Raw genomic sequence first — 13,189 nt, 5'->3', positions numbered from 1 at the left:
TACAATCATGTCAAATTTTTGAATTAAATATTATTCTTATACTAAATAACTCTATTGAGTGTCTTTAACCAAGTATAAAAATCAATCACATACCTCATGGATATCGATGCCGTGATTGAGTGACCACATCGTCTGAAAATAGTCTTGCATTCTCTGCTTCAATTCCTTCGGAATCTGATGCAGAGTCAGAAAGTCTTTGAGATCACGCCATTTCTGCTGATAGAGGGAGCGACGAGAATACATTCTTTGAATGATTGCAGTCACGTTACCGAACACCACGGCGTGCATCAGGGCTGAAAATTAAATTTTAGTTTAAAAGTAAATAGTATTGCAGAAAAAATAAAGGATGTTGGTCTGAAGCTATTTCCTTGTGGCATTTTTATAATTAAGTATTTTCGATGGGAAATAAGCCACAATTTTACCAAAAAAATGAATTTATTAACGTTTCGACGCCCAAGTCGGGTGTCGTTGTCAAAATACAAAATAATACTAAATAAACAAACATGTTGTTGCTTAGTAAAAAATTCTTCTAATAATTTATTTAATCTGACTCATTTATATCGGCAATTCAGGTATGTATTATATATTTTAAAGTAGAAGACTTTAAAATGATATTGCCAATATTGATGAGTTGCATTCCTGGGACGACTTTACTAAAAGATAGTTCATTCGATTACATGAAATCAACCCCAACTCAAGAATATCCGCCACAAAAAATCATAGCATGTGATCTGTCTTTAAAAAGACAACCAAATGCAACGATGGCAGTAAAATTCTCGCGCTAGAGATCCCATAGTAAATCACGAGGGAAAACCAGGAAAAAACCTCGTGATACTATCCCGACATCGTAGGTAAGTATTTGGGCTTACATTTATTTTACTCTCAAAACTAATACCAAATTCTGACTTTAAATGCTATTTTAAATTATAAATAATATTAATAATATAAAATATAATAAAATATAAAAAATGTACTAACTCGATATGTTAATGACTTACTAATCATGGTATTTTCTTTCTATTGACTTCCTCTTTTAGTATGGGTAACCACATCCTACAGCATTCTACCGACGAATTTGCGACACAATTGTTTTCGTTTAGCATAATTAGAGCCGCTTCTTTGATTTTTCTCTTTTTACTATCTGTTTCTTTTAGAACTATACTTGAATCTCTCCACTGAACCCTATGTTCATTATCCCATGCATGTTGACATATTTGAGATCTATCAAATTCTCTATTTTTAATATAAGATTGATATTCACTTATTCTAACGTCTAATGGTCTTGGTGTTTCACCTAAATGAGTCAGATTAAATAAATTATTAGAAGAATTTTTTATTAAGCAACAACATTTTTGTTTATTTAGTATTATTTTGTATTTTGACAACGACACCCGACTTGGGCGTCGAAACGTTAATAAATTCATTTTTTTGGTAAAATTGTGGCTTATTTCCCATCGAAAATACTTAAAAATAAAGGATGTTACGATGACATTGATAAGAGATGGTAATTGTTACTAACTGTATAATTTAATAATTAAACTAAATAAAATTAGACTTTTCAAATTAAAAATATTTTAACCAACTTAGGTTCAGTGTTTATTATCAATTCGTCGAAAAAAAAACTTATGGTAGGGAAGCCCAAGCGGGGCTTTTTGCAGTTACTCGAGCGCGCGTGGGTGGAAAATTTATGCATTTTTTGTAATTCATTTTTTTCAGAGGTAACTTATTCGGTTTTTCACCGGTTATTACTTTAAAAATAAAAAAACGGTTTTAACCAAGACAAATAAAAATAACCGGAAAAACAAATTATTACGAAGTAAAAAAACCGTTTTTAGGATATTTTATAACTACTTATATGGCTATTGCGGTTTTAACGCCCCTAGTCTGTTTCTTTACAACCCATTGTGTAACTGACTGTACTCACTGCCTTTATTTCTTCCAGTTCATCACATAGAGCATTCATCAGCGATAAAAAAACTGTAAAACCGTGGACTTTTAAGAACAAAGGTCGATTTCCTGGAAAATTTGGATTTAGGTAGTAATTATAAACTTTGTTAAAATCTACCCTATGCCGAAGTGCGCTTTTTCCCTGGGGTTGAAAACAACCCCATCTTGGGGATGGAGTTTTTTAATCAAAATAACTATGGAAATCGATAGAGTGACCAATTTTGAGGAAATTTTGCTCTATAAATTTTTTTTGCAAAATTGAGACTTTCCAAGTTATTTCCGATTGAAACTATGCATTTTTCATTGAAAAAACCCCGTTTGATATTGGTTTTTCATGAATAACTTACAAAAATTTAATTTCAGAGAAAAAATTATTAAAAACAAAATTGTGGCTAATAAAAAATCAAAGAGATTCGCGTAGAGAAAACCTAGGTAAACCGAATAACGACTGAGTTATTGCTCTTTAAAGATGGTTATTTTCAAAAAACCTTGAAATAGAGCAATTTCAATTGAAATAACTCGAATATGGTGCAATTTTTGGGAAAATTTAAAAACCCTCTTTTAAAGCTCATTAATAAATATTTCAAACAAGCTCTGACAAATTTTGTTTGCAAAGAACTGACTGACTTATGACGAAAAATGGCGCTCTCTGCTATTTTTTTCTTGAAATGTAAAAAATTAAATTCCCGTCGTTACAATCCTAATAAAAATTAATAGCTTCCCACTTAAAATTAACTTTATTTAGGTATAATTGATACTATCCATGTGATTCGACCGGTTTGGAGTGCTTAGTTTATAAATAATAGTTGCTTAAATTGAAAATGACATTATTATAATTTAAAAGAAAGTGCATTTTTCTTAAATAAATCTAAAAGTATTCATGATACATAAACAAGAAAAAAATCAAAATTTTCAGTAAAAGAAATTCTATAATTAATATTTGAAACATTTTTTCATATATGAACACTTTCAGATTTATTTAAGAAAAATGCACTTTTTTTTAAATTTTAAAAATGTCATTTTCGATTTTATCAACTATTTTTTCTAAACAAAGCATTCCAAACCGGTCAAATCACATGGATCTTATCAACTATACTCAAATAAAGATAATTTCAAGTGGGAAGCTATTCATTTCTATTAGAATTGAAACGACGAGTGTTTAATTTTTGCTTTTCAAAAAGAAAGAAGCAGATAGCGACTTTATTTTCCTCATAAGTCAGTCAGTGCTTATACAAAAAACTTTTGTCAGAGCTCGTTTGAAAGGTATTTTAATGAACTTTAAAAGCTGTCTGTCAAGTTTTCCCAAAAAATTGCACGAAATTCGAGTTACTTGAGATTAAAAGTTCTTCAAAAGTTTCAGAAAAACGTGATTTCTCTTTTCTTAATTTTTAGGGTAAATTGCAGTTTTGATAATTTTCCCTCACTTAAAATTCAAAATAAACCAAATTTTCGTTTCCAGTACTATCAAAAACATAAAGTGAGACCAAAATTAGCCATTCGTCATCTGTGGCCAGTATCTCGAAAACGAAAAATAAGCGTTATTTTGGGAATGGATAACATCGATATTAAAAGTTGCACCATTTTTTTTTCTATAAAACATTTGGATCTTAATAGGCTATTGATTATATTCAAAATAAGATAGCTAAAAGGAACTACAACGTTAACGGGGTTTTATTATTTCATATGGTCAATGGACATCTATATATGAAAAAACCGCGGAGTGCTATCATTTAAAGGGGTGCGTTTTTGAGAAATGGGTGAATTAGTCCCTGGGCACAGGTTACATTAGGGTGAGTTCTATGCACTTTTGGTATAAACATACCTACATAAAAATTGTTCCTGGTTAAATTTCCTATCTAAATATCGCTTTTTAAAGTCAATGATACCTTTTTTTACAAAAATATATTCAAAAGAAAAAGCACAAAGAAACCCAAAAGAAAGAAATTTTGTTTTTTGTCCCATAACTTTTGTTCACGAGGATATAGGTATAGACATTGCTTTACAGAAAAAAAATCTACATATTTCTTCTTTAAAATGTTGTTTAGTAGAGGTAATTAGGATTTATAGTTTTCGAAATATGATTTTTCAAAGTTCGCCACTCACAGCAATTTTGGGCAATTTTCCTTGTAATTTCGCAAATATTGTTCTGTAACTTTTTTCCACGTAACTTTAGGTATATGAAATGGTACACGTAATAGAAATAGAAATCAATTAGCTTTAAAATGGTCTACTGTCTAACGTTGTACGACTTTTTTTTAAAGAGATTATGGTTTTTCAAAGTTTTATACTTTTAACGATTTTTTATAACATAATATAAAAATAAAATTATATTATTATATGATATATTGTATATTATATAATATTATATTATATATAGTATATATAATATAATATTATATTATATAATATATAATACCTATTATAAAAAAAATATTATTTTTTACATTTTTTACGATTATTTTTGAAATTTCTCATTATAACTTTTTTTCTTCTACATTTAGGTATATATTATATTATATAATAAAAAAAGCTTATTTTGTTTACTTTAAAATTTTGTATTACAAAAAATTCGAGGATTATTTTTGAATAAGATATTATTTTTCAAAATGTAATAAGTACTTGCAACGATTTTTTATTTTAGGATTATTTTTTAAATTTCTCATTATAACTTTTTTTTTTCTTGTACATGAATATACTATATATTGCTGAGTAAAGAGGGCTTTCTTTCTGTTCTTTAAAATGGTGTATCATCTATATTTAAATAATGGAAACCGAGTGATTTTTTGATATTTTTTTACCTGTATTATTTAAAATTATTTCTTTTACAAAAATTACATAAACATTAGTCTTAGAAAACATCACTTTAGTTAAAATTATTTAAACGTTGACATTTAAAAAATTTCAAAATCAAAGTCCATCTCTTCGTTAGCATTAGCTTCAATATCTTCCTCTGACACCTCAGTTATCTTAGAGTCCCACAATTAGTACCCATGCACATGCACCCTTTGCAGAATATTGAAAAACTAATTCCTATCTTCCTACAACCGCAGTTTTTTGTACATCCTTTGGTACATTTACATGCTATTTTTTCAAGCAAAGCTTGTGGTGCAGGAGCTTTGACAGTAAATATTGGAATTAATCCATATTTTGAAGTTTGCCCGGCCGAGTCAAGTGGATCCAAAGTATTACCTATAAAAAATAAGATTCAATCATAACACACAATCACATAAAAAAGTTATAAGGAGAAATTTAAAAAATAATCCTAAAATCAAAAATCGTTGCAAGTACTTATTACATTTTGAAAAAGCATATCTATTCAAAAATAATCCTAGAATTTTTTATAATACACCATTTTAAAGTAAACAGAATAAGCTTTCTTTTTATTATATAATATATACCTAAATGTAGAAGAAAAAAAGTTATAATGGGAAATTTAAAAAATAATCGTAAAAAATATAAAAACTTGTTAAAAGTATAAAATCTTGAAAAAGATAACCTCTTTAAAAGAAGTCGTACAACATTATACAGTAGAACATTTTAAAGGTAATTGATTTCTATTCCTCTTACATGTACCATTGCATATGCCTAAAGTTGCGTAGAAAAAAGTTACAGAAAAATATTTGCGAAATAACAAGGAAAATTGCCCAAAATTGCTGTGAGTGGCGAACTTTGAAAAATCATATTGCGAAAACTGTAAATCCTAACGACCTCTACTAAGCATCATTTTAAAGAGAAAATATGTAAGTTTTTTTTTCTGTGAAGCAATGTCTATACCTATATCCCCGCGGACAAAAGTTATGAAACAAAAAACAAAATTTCTTTCTTTTGGGTTTCTTTGGGCTTTTTCTTTTGAATATATTTTTGTAAAAAAGTATCTTTGACTTTAAAAAGTTATATTTAGATAGGAAATTTAACCAGGTACAATTTTTATGTAGACGTGTTTGTACCAAAAGTGCATAGAACTCACCCTAATGTAACCTGTACCCAGGGACTAATTCACCCATTTCTCAAAAGCGCACCCCTTTCAATGGTAGCACTCCGCGGTTTTTTCATATATAGAGATTCATTGACCATATGAAGTAATAAAACCCCGTTAACGTTGTAGTTCCTTTCTATAGTACATAATCAATAGCCTAAAAGCTTATCAGAAAACTTCTTTGTAGTCTATATTTTTAAAAATTTATTTTTCCAATCAATTTTGGAAAAACATATTAAATTGGTTAAATTTATTATTGTAGCGAGTTAAATGCAAAAAAGCTGATTAAATTCTTTCTATTTTTAAGGGTAAAATTGCGATTTTGACAATGTTCTTTCACATAAAATTCAAAGTTAACCTCATTTTCGTTTTCAGCACCATAAAAAATATAAGGTTTGACAAAAATTTGGGGGTGCGTTCCATTCGTCTATAACAGACACGGGAGAAGAAGGAAAAGAGGTACACCAAATACAGGGTGTAACGAAAATACAGGTCATAAATTAAATCACATATTCTGAGAGCAAAAATAGTTCGAATGAACCTAATTTACCTTAGTACAAATATGCACAAAAAAAAGGTAGAGCCCTTTGAAGTTACAAAATGAAAATCGATTTTTTCGAATATATCGAAAACTATTAGAGATTTTTTTATTGAAAATGGACATGTGGCATTCTTATGGCAGGAACATCTTAAAAAAGAATTATAGTGAAAATTGTGCACCCAAAAAAATTTTATGGGGGTTTTGTTCCCTTAAACCCCCCAAACTTTTGTGTACGTTCCAATTAAATTATTTTTGTTCTACCATTAGTTTAATTCAATATTTCTAAAACTTTTTTGCCTCTTAGTATTTTTTTCGATAAGGCAGTTTTTATCGAGTTTGCGGCTTCATTTTTAATATGTTTACATAAAAATTTTATGGGAGTTTTGTTCTTTTAAACCCCCCAAATGTTTGTGAATGTTCCAATTAAACTTTTACTGCGGTACCATTAGTTAAACACAGTATTTTTAAAACTTTTTTGCCTCTTTGTATTTTTTCTAGAAGGCACTTTTTATCGAAATGTGACTTCTTTTTTAAAATGGTTCAAAATATACCTAAAAATGTAAATCATATACCAAGTCTCCATAATCGTACTTAGCCATATACAAATATGTGGTGGATTTGACAAAATATTCAAAATATCTCAATAAAAACTGACTTTTCGAAAAAGTATTGGGAGGCAAAAAAGTTTTTAATATATTGTGTTTAACTAATGGTACTACAATATTAATTAAATTGGAACGTACACAAAAGTTTGGGGGGGTTTAAAGAAACAAAACCCCCATAAAATTTTTATGGGGTGTCCAAATTTCACTATAATTTTTTCTTAAGATACTACTACCATAAGAATGTCACATGTATATTTTCAATAAAAGATCTCTAATTGTTTTCGGTATATTGGAAAAAATCGATTTTCATTTTGTAACTTCAAAGGGCTGTAACTTTTTTTATGAGCACATTTAAGTTATGTTCAGTCGAACTATTTGTGGTCCCAGAATATGTGATTAAATTTATGACCTGTATTTTTGTTACACCCTGTATTATAATAAAAAAAGTCACGAGAATCATTTTAGCTCATTAGCGAATTGAAGTTGCCTAATAGCCTAATAAAATAAAAAAAGTCAAAATGTAAATTCGTACAGGTTGAAACAAATTTTATATCAAAGTTTAGGTGGGTACAAAAGATATTTCCAAGAAAGTATCCAAATCATACAAGGGGATCATTGTTTAAATAATTAAAAAGGGGTCATTTTTGCAAAAAAAATATTTTTTTAACTGCTGAGGTCATTCAATTACTAATGAAGGTTAACAGGACTACTTTCTGTAAAGTTGAAGGGCAAATCTTTCACATAAGACTTACTAAATTAAATTTGACCCCCTATTTATTTAAATAATTGTATATAAAACTTTAAAAACAAATTTGCAAAAAATTATTTTTAGCGTTTTAAATAAACACTATAAAATATCTTTTTTTATGGAGGAAGTTGCGCTTTGTTACTAGTATGAAGCAAAAAAAATTGGTCGAAAAATATTTAATATTTTTTGAGATATTGAATTTGTTTATTAAATGTTACTATATTTTCAATTGCAAAAACGCGGTTGTTGCCAAAGAAATATTCACCTGAATAAGATCTGAATATTTTGATTTTTATCTATATTTTCGATAAATGTATTGATAAATTCAAATTTCAACGAAACTCCCCCCTAAAATGGCATTTAAAAATTATTCAAATTTGTTTATAATTTGTTTTTTTAATAACGTCGCAGGGACTAAGTATTTTGAAATGTCGTTTCGATAATTGGGTTCCTGGAAATTTTTTACTAATTAACAAAATTTTTTTGTCGTTTTTTCTTCTTCTTTTTTTTCTTGGAGTTATATTACTACGGGCCCTTTTAGGGTTAAATTTCATTAAGAATGTCGAATCTCTGAGTTGTAGATTCTAGATGTAAAAATATTAAGATTTAACTAAAATCTCTTAAATAAAATGTGGCTACTTACTTAGTTACAGGGTGTTTTACTTAAAAATTTAAAAATTATTGTTACCAAGTACTTTAAAACTATTTGACCTATCCTTATCATACTCGGCAGAAAGTGTGGCTATTATACACCCTACTAAATTGTGATTAGTAAACATTTCTAGCTAGTGCCAGAGGCGTACGACAGGGGATAGTGAATGATTAACCCTTCCCAAATTTTACGCCACTGGGTGAATTACTATTTTAGCGAAATTTTTCGAATTTTCGAAGTACTTTGTATGTAAATAACTTTATTGGTTTCGATAAAGTCATCAGTTTGCGAGATATTGGAAGTTTAAAATGAATGAATGAATGAATCACAATAACTATGCCGTTTCATGTTTAACGTCCAATATCTCGAAAACTAATGACTTAATTGTTGCCAGTAGAGAGTATATTATTTACATATAAAGTATTGGAGAATCAAAAAATTTCGCTAAAATAGTAATTCCCTCAGTGGCGTAGAATTTGGGAAGGGTTAATCATTAACTATCCCCTGTCGTACGCCTCTGGTAGTAGCTAGAAACTTTTATTTATCACAATTTAGTAGATTGTAGAGTACTCACACTTTCTGCCAAGTATGATAAGGATACGTCAAATAGTTTGAAAGTACTTGGTAAAAATAATTTTTAAATTTTTAAATAAAACACCCTATATCTCAGTAAGTAGCCACATTTTATTTAAGTGATTTTAGACCAATCTTAATATTTTTAGGTCTAGAATCTACAACTTAGAGATTCAACATTTTTAATGAAATTTAACCCTAAAAGGGCCCGTAGTAATATAACTCCAAGAAAAAAAAAAGAAGAGGAAAAAAAGACAAAAAAATTTGTTAATTAGTGAAAAATTCCCAGGAACCCAATTATCGAAACGGCATTTCAAAATATTTAATCCCCGCGACGTTATTAAAAAAACAAATTATAAACAAATTTGAATAATTTTTAAATGCCATTTTAGGGGGAAGTTTAATTGAAATTTGAATGTATCAATAAATTTATCGAAAATATACATAAAACTAAAAATAATAAGATTTAATACAGGTGAACATTTCTTTGGCAACAACCGCGTTTTTGCAAATGAAAATAGATTAACATTTAATAAACAAATTCAATATCTCAAAAAATATTAAATATTTTTGGACCAATTTTTTTTCTTTTAATACTGATAAGATAGCGCAACTTCTACTGTAAAATAATATAATTTATAGTGCTTAGTTAAAACGCTAAAAATAATTTTTTGCAAATTTGCTTTTAAAGTTTTATGTATAATTATTTAAATAAATAGGGGGTCAAATTTAATTTAGTAAGTCTTATGTGAAATACTTGCCCTTCAAATTTGCAGAAAACAATCCTGTAGACCTTCATTACTAATTGAATGACCTCAGCAGTCAAAAAAGTAATTTTTTTGCAAAAATGACCCCTTTTTAATTATTTAAACAATGATCCCCTTGTATGATTTGGATACTTTCTTGAAAATATCTTTTGTACCCACCTAAACTTTGATACAAAATTTGTTTCAACCTGTACGAATTTACATTTTGATTTACATGTAGTGTAATTTTATTTTACTAGACTATAAGTAGTCGAGGAAATGAAGCATTTTGGCTCGCAATTTTTTCGTCCAGCATGGATTTACTTGAAATTTTCACAGAAGGTAGGGACTAGTCCAAGGCTCATTTTCTATATCATGCCGCTTTACGCTAAAACCTTGGGGTGGTTGCCACCCCATCTCGGGGGCGGGAATTTTTTATTACATTTTAACCATGTAAATCGATGTAAAAAGTAATTCTAAGAAAAAAATGTTTTTTACATTTTCTTCGTAAAAACTAATATTTTTCGAGTTATTTGCGCTTGAAAGTAACAGTTTTTCGATGAAAAAATCGACTTTTTTTAGATGGTTTTTTGAGAATAGCTCGAAAAATATGCATTTAATCAAAAAAACTGTAGATATCAAAATTGCATCTTTTAGTAACACAAACCAAATTCTTTTTCTTTAATATCTTTAAGACCAATACAAACCGAGATATGGCATGTTAAAGTTAGCTTTTTTCGTCAAATGCATAATTCGAAATATTCAAACGAAAATAACAGAAAAACTGTGCACTTTTCGAGGAAAACTTAAATAATATTTTTTTAAGTATACAGTTAGGCCTTTCAAAAAATAATAATAAATGTTTCTAGCCTAAGAACTAAGCGACTTATTATCAAAAAAATGTCGGTACCTGCTTTTCTCTATGAAAAAATCAGTTAAAACAACCCCCTAACTACCCTCCTAAGTAAAAAATTGGTCTTCACCTTTCTGTAGTGCCTTTTATATCCTAATTTTAGAAAAATTGGAGTTTAAAGAAAAATTAATTTTTTTGAATTTCCCATTTTTCACTTTTACTTCAAAATATCTCCAAAATACTGGAGATACGAAAAAAATGATGGATTACTAAATTGTAGCTTTTTTAGTAGCTAAAATTGCCTTGTGCATGGATTTTCATTACAGTGAACAGTTACCGAGATATAGCTGTTTAAAACCTCTATTTACGAGTAAACACCCCCTTATTTGAGCCGTTTAAACCCACCCTAAATAAAACCTAAGGGATCTTAGAGAATTTAGTTTACAAAGTCTTATAACTCTTCAAAAATCCTACAAAGTTATTTTTAAAAAAACTTTTTATCGCCAAAAATAAAGGAGCTATGTTTATAAAACAAATTTTTTTTTCGAAAAATTCGTATAGTCCGCTTATGGATAATTTTCAGTGTATGCATAATACCACAGAATCGGTTCGTATACTGGAAGATGACTAAAAAACTATTTGTGTTTGTATATGTACATATTTGTAAATTCGTATTTTTGTGTAAATAAATGTTTTTGTAATTCTCTAATTCTACTTTTTTTTCTGTATAAATCTATTGAAATATCTACTTATAAAAACTGTAATATTATTAAGGGTGATTTTTAAGGGTTGAAATGTTAGGATATTATATCCTAAAGTATAAAACAATCATTATTTAACAAATTAAAACCAAATTATACCCATATTAAAGTTTAAAATGTTTAATATAATTTTTGACTATAAGGGATAGTTTACACCCCTAAAAATAATCAACGCCATTAAACATGACATAGAATATGAAGTACAGGGTGAGATGATCCTAATCCCAATTTTTTATGTAAATCGATGCAAGCCGAAATTATTCTTTTAGGATAAGTAAATTTTTATATATAGCTCCAACAAGGGTGGTTTTAAGGGTTGAAATATTATGATAGTATATCTTAAAGCATAAAACAATCATTATGTAACTAATACGAACCAAATTTTGACAATATTAAAGTAAAAAATGTTATTGTATAATTTATTACAATTAGGGGTAGTTTTCACCCTTAAAAAACCAAAAGCGTACTACGGTTCAATATAGAAAATGAACAAGAGGGTGTAATAAGCCTAATCCCAAATTTTTGTACAAATCGATGCTGGACGAAAAAATTGCGAGGTTTTGCCATTATTTCAGCTTCAATTCCTCGACTAAAGATAATAATTAAGATAAAGATATCAGTTTAGTATCGCTTTAATTCGCACAAAATCAAATCAAAAACGTGTCGACGATTTAGAGAGCTGTTTGCAACTGTTTTAGCTTATTAAATAGAGTTTTGATGACGAGATGTGACCATGAATGAAAAATTTCATATTATTGTGAAGGGAAATTAGTAGTCAGCTGAATTTATCAGCAACTAAACGCTGTTCAAAGCGACCTCACACGCTTTTTGCAAAACAGGCCAAATTTCTATGGGTCAAAATTATATTAGTTCTGGATAATTCTGTTGATTTTATAGTTCAGGCGATATCAGTCGAAAAGCAGACCATAGTAGACATTTTTCATAGGATTCTACTTTTTTGCTGAAATTTCTTTAGTTGTATCTTATATCAATAAACACGATATGCGCCTGTCACAAACCTTGTGCTTAATTTATTGTTTATAAAATATTTAAAAAAATCTGGAAAAAATCGAAAATTTTTGCTTTTAAGCACATATTTTCACATAACTTGAGAAATGTTCCTTCTACAAAAAAATACTATAAAAGAGAGAAGTTTCGTTGTTCAACTAAACATAATATTTGACTAGCTATACATTGAAAATTATTTTAATGTTTATTATATAAGAAATAGCAATAATTGGGAAAAGTGCAAAAATGGAGTTTTCCCTGTAAATTTTGTTTAATCCCTTAAACATAACTCACTCCTTCATATTTCGCATAGAAAAAATATTTACGGCTATAATATTAAAATACGAATGAAACCTGCTATTTCGGTTTAATAGTTTTTGCATAATAATTCTGCAATCCACGGTCCGCCAAAAAAATAAGTTCGCCACTCACAGCGATTTTGGCCCATTTTCCTTGTTGCTTCTTAAACATTATTCTGTAACTTTTTTCTACGTAGCTTTAGGTATATGCAATGTTACGTTATTAGGAAAAAAAGTTAACTACCTTTAAAACGGTCTATTGTAAAGGCTGTATGACTATTTTTAAGCAAGATATTATGGTTGTTCAAAGTTTTATAAATGATTTTTGATATATTTGACGATTATTTTTAAATTTATCATTATAACTTTTTTTATTGTTTATGTAGGTATACATATACATTGTCTAATAAAAAAGAAAGCTTATTTTCTTTACTTTAAAATGGTGTATCATAAAAAGTTCTGGGAATATTTGCTTTTTCA

At 28.3% G+C, this 13,189-nt stretch overlaps 1 protein-coding gene across 1 annotated transcript in view; it reads right to left on the bottom strand.

Annotated features, from left to right (window-relative positions):
• The window catches only part of LOC114338156 (potassium voltage-gated channel subfamily H member 8-like), an 816,479-nt gene that overhangs the window by 376,923 nt on the left and 426,367 nt on the right, over positions 1–13,189 (bottom strand). Inside the window, exon 6 of the mRNA XM_050647257.1 lies at positions 94–293. Within this exon, the coding sequence (XP_050503214.1) occupies positions 94–293 (200 nt within the window). The remainder of the gene's footprint in view (positions 1–93; positions 294–13,189) is intronic.

Source organism: Diabrotica virgifera, chromosome 3 (genome assembly GCF_917563875.1).
Source record: "Diabrotica virgifera virgifera chromosome 3, PGI_DIABVI_V3a".
NCBI lineage: Eukaryota > Metazoa > Arthropoda > Insecta > Coleoptera > Chrysomelidae > Diabrotica > Diabrotica virgifera.
This window is presented reverse-complemented; position numbering and strand designations above follow the sequence as displayed.